We start from the raw sequence: 13,368 nt of genomic DNA on the forward strand, positions 1-13,368 counted from the left end.
ATTGCAAAATAAGCAATTCTAGCCTTAAAAATACAAACGTAATTATAAAAGAAAATTAAAATATTTAAGCACTATATGGGCATAAATGATAAATTTAGATGATTAAATCATCATAAAAATAATATGAGGGATAATTATTTGATAATTGTATAATAAAAATGCAGAAATAAATTGATTTAAGGCCTTTAAAATTATAAAAAAATTATAAAACTACTTGTGCATGTTTGTAAATCTAATAATAATGCATGTGCACTATTTTGAATATATATATATATATATATATATATATATATATATATATATATATATATGCGCATATACCTTTCAGGGTTCATAGGTGTATGACCCCATTCCTTGTAAAGCATTCACACATTACACATAGCCATCCTTCTCCTCATCATCATCAAGGTTGAGCAAAATGGCTTCCAAAGTTTCCTCAATATTAATTGTGGCACTAGCATCATCAATAATCACATCGGTCACCAAGTCCATGAACGAACAAACTTCATTGCTATTTGGTTGCTTCATAAATTTGCACACGTGGAATACCACCTTTTTATCACCCACCCGGAAGGTGAGCTCTCCGGCTACCACATCAACAAGAGCCTTTCCTGTAGCAAGGAAAGGTCTACCCAAAATAATAGGCACCTCATAGTCCACTTCATAATCAAGAATCACAAAGTCCGCCAGAAGGATGAACTTGTCAACACGAACCAACACATTATCAATAATACCTAATGGTCTCTTCATAGTACGATCCACCATTTGTAACCTCATGGATGTGGGTCTTGGTTGCCTAATTACCAAAGTTTTGAACACCGAGTAGGGCATCAAGTTGATACTTGCCCCAAGATCACATAAAGCTTTGGCAAAGTCTGCACTTCCAATGGTACAAAGGATTGTGGGAGCGCCCGGATCTTCCAATTTAGGAGCCATTGAGTGCACAATTTCACTCACTTGATGTGTCATCTTTATAGTCTTATAATTCATCGACCTTTTCTTGGTCACCAAATCCTTCATGAACTTTGCATAACCCGGCAGTTTCTCCAAGGCCTCAACCAATGGTACATTAATAGACAAACACTTCATCATGTCAATAAACTTTTTAAATTGGTTTTTGCTATTTTGCTTGGCAAGACTTTGAGGGTATGGAGGAGGAGGCCTTGGAATTGGTGCCTTAGCCTTTGGCACTACTAGTTCCGGTATGTCAACAATGTGCTCCCTAGACGGGTTCACTGCTTCTTTGAGTCTCCTCCACATTGTCTTCAATATCAATTCTCACCTCATCATTTGTTTGCACTTCATTGCTTGGCATCTCATCTTCTTGTACCAATTGTTCCTCATCCATAATTTTCTTTTGGCTTATCTCCACCTTTTCCACTCCTTGTAGACACGGCCATGGCATGTTCTGTGTTGTTCTCACCCTTTAGGTTCACCACCGTATCACTTGGTAGTGCTCCCTTAGGACGAGTGTTCAAAGCTTGCGAGATTTGGCCCAATTGAACTTCCAAATTGTGAATAAAGTGTTGTGATAGGATAGTTGAGCATCAGAGTCGGCATTCTTCTCCATGATTTGTTTAAACATGTTCTCGATTCATCCCATCCCATTGTTGAAAGATCTCGGACCTTGAGAAGGATAAGGAGGCAGGTTGCTCATTTGTTGAAACATCCGGGGCCTTTGAAAACCTGACTCTCGGTTGTTGTTGTTGTTGTTGTTCCACACTCCTTGGTTATCACCTCCCCAATAGCCTTGATTATTGCCGCTCCAATTGCCTCGGTTATTTTGACCATTCCAATTTCCTTGATTGCCTGATTGTTCCAATTCCATTGGTTGTTTTGATTGTTCCAACCACCTTGATTGCTTGAATTCCAATTTTCTTGATTTCCTTGTGGTCGTTATTGTTGTTGACTTGGGTCTTGATTGTTGTTTCTTTGCCCTTGGAAGTTGTTCACATATTGTACTTCCTCCTCTTGCTTATTGTATTGTCCATCTTGATCAAATCCACTATCATCTTGCTCATAATTTTTGACATGGTTTTGCACTTGAGAACCCTTTTTCCTTCTCTTGTTTACCATCGTATTAACTCCCTCCATTGCATTTACTTTCTTGTTACATTGCAGTTGTTGAAGTTGAGCTTTGGCTAGTTGATTCATTGTGGTGGTCAAATCGGCAATTGCTTGCCCATGATTATGTAATTCTTTATGCAAGTGAATCATATTTGGATCACCTTGAGGAATGTTTGCTCTACATTTCCATGCCGATGAAGTATCCGCCATTTCACCTAAGATCTCACAAGCTTTCGCATATGTTGTTATCATGAAATTTTCACCGGCAAGTTGGTTGACCACGCATTGATTGGTAGTGTTGATCCCCCTATAGAAAGTTTGTTGAATCATAGGCTTCGTCATGTCATTATTGGGGCACCCTTTGACCATTGTTCGGTATCTCTCCCATATCTCATTCAAAGGCTCGTTGGGTTCTTGTTTGAAAGCTAGAATCTCATCCCTAAGCGTCGCCATATGCCTAGGAGAAAAGAACTTGGAAATGAATTTCTAGGCCAATTCATCCCATGTCTAAATTGAATGATTTGGCAACCTTTCAAACTAATCCAAGGCCTTCCCCTTAGAGAGAAAGGGAATAGCCTCAACTGTAAAGAATCCTCAGAGACGTTGGTCTATTTACTCTCCCAGGAAGTGTCAACAAACCCTTTCAAGTGTTTTTATGCATTTTGACTCGGAGCCCCGGTGAAGAGTCCTCGTTGTTCTAACAGTGTAAGCATAACATTTGTGATTTGAAAGTTTCCCGCCCTAATGCGGGGTGGGACTATGGCACTTGCGTATCCTTCATTTTGCAACACCCAGTGTGCCACCGCTCTTGCATGAGGTGGCGATGGAATGGGAACATTGTCATGAGGTGAGCGGCCTTGTCTATTTGCTTGAGTTTCAAGAGGAACCTCATCAATTTGGTCATCATCCATGTCCTCCCCCAATGGCACGTTTCTAAAAGGATCATTGTTGTTGAGAGCCATTGTATCACCTACAATTGTTTCATAAAGAGATAGGTAATCAGAAGGAAAAGAAGACAAATCACACACAAAACCAAATATATAGCTAAATCTGTTTTTAGCTCCCTTACAAAGGCACCAAAAATTGATGTCGCCCAAATCACCTCTAGTTGGGATTGTGAAGCGGTCGATGCAATTATAATTACCCAACGTGAGTCGGGGTCGATTCCACAGAGCGCTTATATTGGATTAGGTATATATCTAGACTAAGTGTATGATGTGCCCAAAATGCACTTCCACATGTTTGGTTGTTTCTTTCTACTTCTAATTTTTATGCTAATATTTGTGAATGTAAAGCTAGAGAACAATATTTTTGGTATGGTTGTTTTTCAAGTTTATAAAAGATCTAGGGTCGTAACTTACACCTAGGCGGTTACCTAACAGATTGTATGCTCTAGGGCAAGTTTGATTGGTCTGGGTTGTAATATAGCAATCACACGCAATTACCCACTCAATACCTCTCGGTAGTTAGAGTGGTTTTTTTCAATTTGGCTTTCTCAAGTCCAGATGTGTGTTGCACAAAACAAGTGATAAATGCTCAAGTTGGGTCTTACTATCTTGAGATTCAACCCTCTTAATTCGGGCTATTCAACCCTCTTTCTCAACCCTCTCTTTCCTAGACTAAGCCTAGAGACTAAGTCAATTAGGCATGAATCAATATTTGCAATCATTAATTCTTAAATTTAAGCAAGAACTAGGCTAAATATCACTAACCTAATTACAAACAAGCCCTAAATCAAATACCCATTAGGTAACCACACTAGGGTTGGGTCACAACCCTATCTAGAAATTTAGCTAGTTATAGAGAAAATTGAAGAAACTAAAGAAGGATATAAGATTAAACTCATAATAAATGATAAAGTGAAGAAAATCCAATTTTAAAATGATAAACTATTACAAAGTTGCCTAACGCAGTAAAGGAAAAATGGCTATCTACTTTCTGATGTTCAAACTTAACCTAAAAATGACAAAAAGATCTAATTATACCCAGCTAAATTTATCGACCAAAATTGCCCCTGCGGAGGTTGTGCGGCCGCACAATTCTGTGTGCAGTCCTCACTTTGAACCTAACTTGACAGGGTGGCCTTCTACGGCCGCATAAATCTGGGGTGCAGCCGCATCTCCTCTGATTGTGCGGACCACACATTTCTGAGTGCGGCCTTACTCTTGATCTTGTGTTGGAACTTGGCACTTTCTATGGACCGCAAATTTATTAGTGCAACCGCACTTTTGCATTCTGGACCTCACAATAATAATGTGGTCCGCACATCTTCAGGTCCCCAAAACACAGCTCTCTGATTCATGTCTTTTGCAGCCGCACAATAATTGTGCGGTCCGCACTTTGTGAAGGGATTCTATCACTGGCTCTTCAGAGTTTGCGATCGCACACAGTATTGTGCGGTCCGCACTTTGGTCCTTTTTGTCTTGTATTGGTCCTTGTCCAATTTTACTCCTTTTTGAGTTGATTTTCATTTCTTTGGCTCGTTTCCCAATATTCCTGCAAGAAAGCATATTTCATTAGTTCTCGGGAATAGCTTTAAGCAATTTTGAGCTAAAATGAAAGTAAAAGAATGCAAATAAGTAGTCAAAATCTCTACTTATCACCCACCCCAACCCAAATTAAATTAACAACAACATTAAAACCCAAACTTCACACCCCAGCATCTGAAGCACAAAGAAAGCAAATCCTTCTGCCTAACTCTTAGCCCCACTGCCCCGTTCCCAAATAGAGAAACTCCAAGTTCTCAAGTTGCAACCCCACCCCACATTGCCTCGTCCCCTATATCAATTCCCAGGTATGATTTTGTCTCCCTTTCTCACTCCTCTATTCTCTCTTCTTCTATGTAAATTCTAGTTTGTGGGTAATATGCTCTACATGGTGCAACAATAGTGCAATTGTGCTAAAAAAACATCCCAACCCCAATACCCTATAGGATACATTGTGATTGTTGTAGTGAGTATTTTACACTCGATTCCCAAGATGATTTGGGAGGGTGGAGCAATCCTTCACCCACAAAGAAACTCACACACAAATAATGCATACAAGGTGTTTGATAAATGCCTCATTGGCGATTTTAGTCCCAATTGGAGCCCGAGTTTTTGGGATTGATTATTTTGTGTTAGGTGAGCATGATTGATATGAAAACCTAAGTGTGGGGTGCCTCTAAGGAGTCAGGGTAGATTGATAAAGTGTGTTGGCAATGACATACGGGCTATGTGTAGTGCCAAAATTTAGATGCTAACATGCTTACTTGATAAAGGCGAAGTCTGAGTAGCCTATGGTTTAAAGTAATTAGCATATTTTAGAGCTTTAAGTATGGGGTCACTCTGACCTTATCTTTGCAATAGTGTTGTTTTCTTGTATTGACAATTGGCATGGTTGATAGGTACGTGCAATATGGTTCGTCCAGCAGCTAGTTCCAAGGCACTAGCTAAGTCCAAGGCACCACCAAAGGAAAAGGCTATCTCGTCAGACCCACCGCCAAAGAAAAGGACCAGAGTTGAGGCTACGTCTGGTAGTCACATTGGTAAAGGAAAGCAAGTGGCTTCTGCTTCTACTAGGGCACAACCTCAAGAGAGAGCGACTCGTAAGTATGGAATCAAGAGTATTCCCCCATCTGGGAGAGCATTTTACAGGAAGTGCCACCCAAACTCATATCTCCCTGATTTTGCAGTTGATGAGCACAAATTGAAGTCTCGTTACCCTCAGATTTAGGAAAGAATACATAAACAAGGACTGGTTTTGTATTTAAACATCTGGGAGAGGCAAACTTTAGCTTAGTTCACGAGTTCTATGGAAGGTGGAACCTTGAAGATAAGGAGCAATTGGTACCTATTCGTGGGAGGCTAATTGATATTTCAGCTAGTGCATTATGTGGATTTATAGAGGCCCTTAAAGTCCCATGTGGTCTGTTGTGTGACTTTGTTGACCGGCTTGCCTACAAAGATATTAGGTACACATTGTGTGGTGTTAATTTGAATGCGGTGTGGATACAGGACAAGGGATACAACACCCGTACTTCTTTGCCTAAAGTGAAGTTTACAAAAATTGCTAAAGTGTGGTTGCGCTTGGTGAACACGAGACTACTTCCATGTGATCATGATTCTGTTATTGTATGAGATAGAGTATGTCTAGTGTATTTCTTGATGAAAGGGTGGCCGATAAATGTGGGCTAGTTGATACATAGTCAGATGGCACAATTTAGAAAGGGCACGATTACTATGATCATCTTTGTGAATCTGCTTACGCAATAATTGCATAGAGAGCAAGTGGATGAGGAGCCCAAGTTTGACATGTTGATTCCAGCCATATGTGAAGCTACCGACATTGTTGTTATCCATGGGCCAGATGAGGAAGATGGTACGACCTTGGATGGGATGATGGATTTACAGTTGAGGATTGAGGGTAGGCCTTCGACTTCAGAGGAGAGGACCCAGTTGACTGAGCGGTTCCCACTCGCCATATCTGCACAGCCATTGGTTGGTTTAGCTGTGGGTCAGGGGGTGCCACCAGAAGAAGATATCAACACTCCAGAGCATTCGGTACAGGGTGACGAGGAGCAGGTTGATCCAGCAGTTGAGCCAGCGGTTGATGCCACTGGTGAGGATTTGGGTGATGATGTTGATGATTGGGATGAGGCTTACTGGGCCTTCTTTAATGAGGGCCATCGTCTTGAGGATTAATCAGGGAGTTCTTAGTCACATTTTCTACTTTAATTAAGCATTAAGGCCGCTGCATTTTTAAGTGTGGGGTGGGTAACTCTTATTGTGCATAGTAGGAATAGATTAGTAACCATATTAGCTTCTTATATTTTTAATTTCTAGCTTCTTATTTTCTTTATTGTTAACTTCTTGTTTTATTATTTTAGGATACTCTAGAATAATATTGAGTAGTGTAGTAGTTTTTATTTTTTTTGTTTTATTTTTTTATTATCTTCGGGGAAAAAAAAACAGAAAAACAGAAAAACAGAAGAAAAAAATGGATTTTTCCCGACGATGGATCTCCTAGACGGTTTTCTTGAGGGATTAAAGCCTAAACAAAAATACAAAAATATGTCTTCTTTTATTTTTCTTAGGTAGTAATAATCTCCCGTAATTTTTCTTTGTGCCTCAATTCTTTTTCATGGGATGTAATTTGAACTGGGTAGTAGATTTATTTTTTTAAAATTTTTATTTTTTTACTTTTAGAGTAGTATGTAGGAAATAAACGAGAAGAACTTATGTGATTTGCACCTTTTGACTTGTTTGATAGTTGCATACTTAGGTTCTTGCATATGTTTCACCTTCCCTGGATTTTAAATATATGAGGAAATTTGGGGTAGCTTTTGAGTGGAACGAATATAAGAAAGAAACGTGCACTTGTGCTTTAAATAAAATCCACTAGCTGCAAGGCAAAAATACAAAAGAAAAAACAACGAAAAAAATAAAAGAGAAGAATAATTGAATAAATAAATGGTTTCTTATTTTGCTAGTGAATGTGATATGAGTAGTGTGTAAAGAAGAAGGAAATTTTTTTTGGGGGGGGGGGGGTGAACTATATTGTGATGATTGAAGTGAATTGAAGGAATTGCGCTTAAAATTGAATACGTGATGTGTTAAAGTGCTTAGGAGGGTTAGCCACTATATCCCAAATATATTCTAGCCATCCTTTAGCCCACATTACAATTATAATAAAGTCCGAGTTGATTTCGGATCGATCGGGCCTACATTAGTGGATATTTACATAATGGGAAAGCCTATGGTACCTTTTGCGTGCATATGACTTCTTTGAGAGAGTGATTGATTTTTCTTCATACGTGTGAGTCCTTAAAATATATTCGATCATGTAATTTGTATGTGTGGACTATTTACTCTTTGTTTTATTGTGAGGGCACATGGTTTCACAATGGATAGGTAATGTTATAAGACCTCTCTGTTAGATTAAGTATTCAAGCCCCGGGTGCATTGTGACATTGAGTTAGATTTTCGAGGCAAGGATTGTTATAACCATGTTGTTCCTAAGTTGGATATTTCGAAATTGGGCATGAGTATTGGAAATGTATCTTGACCGCATATGCTAGAGCTTAATTGTTACTATCAACCATGGTCATAGGTGTAGTGCGTTGTGAATGTGTGGCTTGTAGGGTCCTTGAAGCGGAAGTGTTTAGTTGGCTGACTCGAGGGCGAGCAACATTTAAGTGTGGGGTGTTGATGTCGTGCGATAATTCATATATTTTGACGTTATTTACCCTACTAGCTTGTTGTTTGGATGCTAATTTGTGTGACAATTGCGCTTAATAGAGCTTATTTCACGTGTAGAAATGCTTGGACAAGAATTGAACAAAAGTTGCACGAAATGGTACCTTAGAGCTACAAAATGGAGAAAAAAAAAAGAGAAGACGTTCAAGGCAATGAAAATTCATGGCTATAGACAGTACAAGGCATTGTCCGGGGCACTGTCATTGATGCCCCAAATAGTGCCTCGTGCAGAAACAATGGCGTCATAGACAGTGCCTTGCGCAAAAATATTGGTGCGCCAGATAGTGCCTCGCGTCGACGATGATATCCGAACAAATTTTAAGTCCTCACTAGTTTTGGACATGTAGATTTCGGCCCCTACCCTATAAATACCTCTTAAAGTTAGTTTTTGAAGGGTGAGACATCATTAGAGAGGCAAGAGGCTAAAGAACACTTTGGAAGCTCGAATCACTCGAGTTTTTCTCTCGGCTTTCCTTTAGTTTGTAGTTTAATGCTTCTAGATATTACTATAATTACTTACACAGCTATGAGTAGCTAAACCCGTCATCTAGGGTTGATGAAACCAAATGTTGGATGAAGTCTTGATTGCGCTGCCGTTTTTACTCTTTAATTGTTCAACTATGTGTTTCTTGTGGTTAATTGAAGGGCCCTTGATTAATCTTGTCTAGTTATCTTGTGTTGCTTGAGAGAGAACACTTGATTAGATTGTTGTTGAACAATGCCATTTTCGAGTAAGTTAAGAGATTAATTACTTGAATTTAAAAGCGAAATTAGAGATAACAAAGCTTTGGCGCGGTATTTACGAGTTGTACGAATTGTCAGGTAAAGTAGTTCAAGAGAATACTTCTAGTAAATTATCATAATTGATCGAGAGATAATCGCGACAAATAAGAACTCATCATCGTTAGAAAGTGTTTTGGCGAGATTATAGCTAACGTGTCATGAAATCATAAACCCTAGATCATTTTATCCTTGATTCACCCACATTCTTGCTAGTTGATAGTTTTTATTGTCATTTTTTCTTGGTTAAATAATTTTTATTAATTCACAAATCAAATCTTGAACTCTGAAAGTTGTCTGAACTTATCATTAGTGATACTGAAAGGTTGTAGGAAATAGGTTAGTTTCCTGTGGAATTCGACTCCGGACTCTTGAACTGAATTATTTTTGCAGCAACCGCTTAGTCCTTTTTATAAGGCGTAGTTAGGCGTGATCACTCTTCATCTACAATGGGTAAATTAGGCATCCCAAACTTTAAACATGTATCCAATTTGCTGTACTTACATTTGATCCTAGTGTGGGACCAATTTGTGAAATTAGGATATGCTAAGCTTTAGTAAGCTTATCTAGTCCTAGTAATGTGTCATTCATCTGTATGATGTACTATGAAATGAAATAGGTCCAATTTATCTATGTTTTTGTTCAATCTGTAAATGCTTGACATGTTTAGACTTTAGCCTAACATGTTTTTCTATGCAGGAATTGGGCTTCAATTGATGCCAACTCTGTGAATTTTCTTTTTGAACATTTAACCCAAAAATTTGGATTAAGGTGACGTCAATACTGTTCTCACAAATTCAAGAGCCAGTACGTATTTCGTTAATTTTTTATATATTTAATAAATTTTTTGATATAAATAGAATTTAGGTTAAAATAATCGGGTTCGGCCCAACCCGCGGACCTGCTCGCTCTGCCCTTACCGAACGCCTCAACCCAAGATGTTTTAAACCATCTTCGCCTCTTGCTACATATATTTGTGGAACGTGTTGTATGCAATATAAGTGTCAATGGAAGAACACTTTATTTTTTTTGTTTCACACCCGATGTTCGGTATCTGTAATGGAGCCCAACTATATTCTGATTCGCGCCGCGTAGGGCCCCATTCGGGAAAGCGCTCTCTATCAAGGATTTTTTCATACCCAGGGCACGAATTCGAGACCTTTGGGTAAGGGAAGAATAGTCATCCACTGCATCACATTCTTTGGTGGTGAAGAACACTTTACTTAGCTTGTTGACTTTATGTATAAATGTTTGATTTTACTATAAAGGCTGCTAGCACTTCTAACGTTCTAGATTTAATCTTATTTGTATAATAGCACCATATGTACCCATCGCTCGCCGGACTTTTAAATCATGCAAAATTTAGAAGTTAAAGAAAAATGCATGCAAAAGTTGAGAGACATTATTATGACTGAAAAACGTTTCAGCAATTATAAAGTAACATTAAAATATTGAGAGATTGAGACCTAAGGATGCATTCTCAAAAAACTTCCAGCTTGCGTGGAGAACTAAAACTTCAGACTTTATGTTATGAATTAATGGTCCTCCTCATTCCAGCGCATACACGGAAAGGATGTATCCTTTTCTCTTTTATATATAGGGTATGTTTGGTATGATGGAAAATATTTTTCTATTTTTCACTATTTGATTGCACAAAATAGTTTGGAAAATATTTTTCTAGATTTTACATTTTTTTGGAAATTGAAGGAAAATTACTTCCCTAGAAACTCCACCTATCCTCACATCTAACCTCAACCCCCTCCAACTTTAATTTTTTAATTTTTTTATTTTTCTGCGCCACCCGCCCCCCCCCCCCCCCCCCCAAAAAAAATATTTTTTTTTACTTTTTTTTTGTATTTTCAATTTTCTATTTTTTCGTTTTTCTGAACCACTCACCCCCTCAACCCCCCCACCCCCGGAGCAAAAAAATTTAATATATTTTCAGTTCTCGTTTTTTTATTTTTAGTTTACAGGTTCAAAATTTAATGAGTTCCAAAGTTATGAGTTCGGAGGTTTATGTGTTTGGAAGTTTGTGGGTTCAGAAATTATAGAGTTTACGAGTTCGAAAGTTTAACTGTTTAGACATTTATGAAATTTGTGGGTTCGGAAGGTTGTTGGTTCGAAAGTTTATGGCTTCATGTTTATTGTATCTATATTATTTATGAATACTCTTGAGAAGTTATTTTCCTTAATTTGTGTACCAAACAACAAAAAATGAGTAAGATTACTACTTGTTTTCCAAGAAAATATTTTCTTGAAAAATATTTTCCACGGAAAATATTTTCCGTTATACCAAACACACCCATAGTCTAGAGAAATTTTAAATGTCTTTTAACGGGCCGGTCGACGAGAAGTACTTTTACATAACTGTGAGGCGAGACGTAAGCCTTGAAACATGAGATATAAGCTTTACGAATCTCTAAATGTAGCTAATACGTTAAAATAATAGAAAATTTAAAAATAAATAAATTATTGAAAATCTTACCATAACCGTACATATTCTCATATAATTATGCAAAGTACAAAAGTATAGAAGATTTCATGATATACCAAACATCAAAAAGAAAAAAGATTATCTTGCTAAGAAAATTTCCTCTAGAGAATTAATTGAATTATAAAACGTTCTTTTAATACAAAACATACAATTTTCACATCAAAGAACACCTCTTTTTTTGGGTTTTAAGTCTGAGCGAGAAAAGATGTGCGATGCATGAAATATAAATTAGAGAGGCATCGTAGATAATTATTCGCATACTATAGAGGGAAGGTCGGCCCCATATTAAATAAATGAAAGGAAGGATGTGTAAACATTAAAATTTGCCCGTTTTAGACATCGGGCGAGGTTTAAGAAACTCTAAAATGCATAGCACCATATACTAGCTATAGGATTCCTAAGCCTAGGACTTGAATATTGAATTGATGAAACAAACTTACGTATGGTGGCAATTCAGCCACTTTCCCACCTCCATGTTTTAATAACACATTTTTAGGTTACTGCTTTACGACCAGAGGACCTAGCCAAAGCTCCACCAGTAAATTACTGATATTCAATAAAGATTCACGTTTTGATAATAAATATCTTTACTTTAAACAGCTCAAATTGATCAGTCCTCCAAAAGTTGCAAATTCGGTGTAGTATTATACTACTATCAGCAAAGCCTTCAGAGGTTTTAGGCCTTCATGGCTTTTTACAAGTTAAATTTAAGAAAATATCTTCTTTAAATCTGTTACTTGTAAAAGATAAATCTCTTAGGTGTAAAAGCAAATCTCTCATATATAAAAAAAAAATGGGGTCATAAAATTAAATAAAATTCGGTAATGGACCACAAAACCAATTGACCCAAAGCTTAAGGTCTCCTCTTGGCGTTTTAGGCTTTTAGTCAAATCGAACCATTGCTTCAACTCGACGGTTTTATTGAATTCGACCAGGTCAATATATCTTAAATCATTAGCGACACACTCATATGTTTCTTATGCTGAAATGGCTTTGTCACGATCCTAAACCAAGACCCCGTCGTGATGGCGCATCTCGTAGACAAGACCAGCCGACACACTCCCAATTCATTTTAAGTAATTAAAATAATACTAATTAAGTCTTTAACATAATAATAATCACAAAGTAAAGGTGAATAATACAATTCGTGGAATAGACATAGCCCGACATCAGGGTGTCACCAGTCATGAGCATCTATCGTAAACCACAAGTCTGAAAGAGTCTACTCAAATTATTACAGAACTAAAACAAGAGAAAATAAGATAGAGGGAGAAGCACTGGGATGCAAATGCCGAGCAACTACCTAGTGAATCTCCGAATCTGCTGGAAGCTCTCAACCCTCGCAAGCAGGACCTGAAGCGCCTGAATCTGCACACGGAGTGCAGGGAGTAAAGTGAGTACTCCAACTCAGTGAGTAATAATAATAACTGGAGACTGAGCAATAAGAAATCACGTAAAAGTACATCAACATGTTATAAAGAAGCAGTATAAATCCAGTAAAAGCAATGAAACAGTGAAAATATATAAAGACACCTTGGTTCAGAAGAAGCTTCTTTAAAACACCTTTTCAACAGTTAAACAATTAAGTGAAAAGAAGCTAGAACAGATAAACAAATAAAATCCGCCCCTCGGGCAATATCATGGAACAACACCAGCCCATCGAACTATATCTCATATCACAATGGGTACTCGCGCTCACTGGGGGTGTACAGACTCTGGGAGGGGCCCCTTACGGCCCAAGTGCAATATGAAGCCATCTCGTGGCATAATCAGTAGACTCTCAGTCTCATA

At 37.9% G+C, this 13,368-nt stretch overlaps 1 protein-coding gene across 1 annotated transcript; it reads right to left on the bottom strand.

Annotated features, from left to right (window-relative positions):
- Positions 1-372: 372 nt before the first annotated feature.
- Positions 373-1,260, bottom strand: LOC138888242 (uncharacterized). Its single transcript, XM_070170069.1, has one exon. It carries the CDS (start codon positions 1,258-1,260, stop codon positions 373-375), a length of 888 nt encoding a protein of 295 aa, XP_070026170.1.
- Between the last annotated feature and the right edge of the window lie 12,108 nt (positions 1,261-13,368).

The sequence above is a fragment of the Nicotiana sylvestris genome, chromosome 3, assembly GCF_000393655.2.
Source record: "Nicotiana sylvestris chromosome 3, ASM39365v2, whole genome shotgun sequence".
In the NCBI taxonomy this organism is placed as follows: Eukaryota; Viridiplantae; Streptophyta; class Magnoliopsida; order Solanales; family Solanaceae; genus Nicotiana; species Nicotiana sylvestris.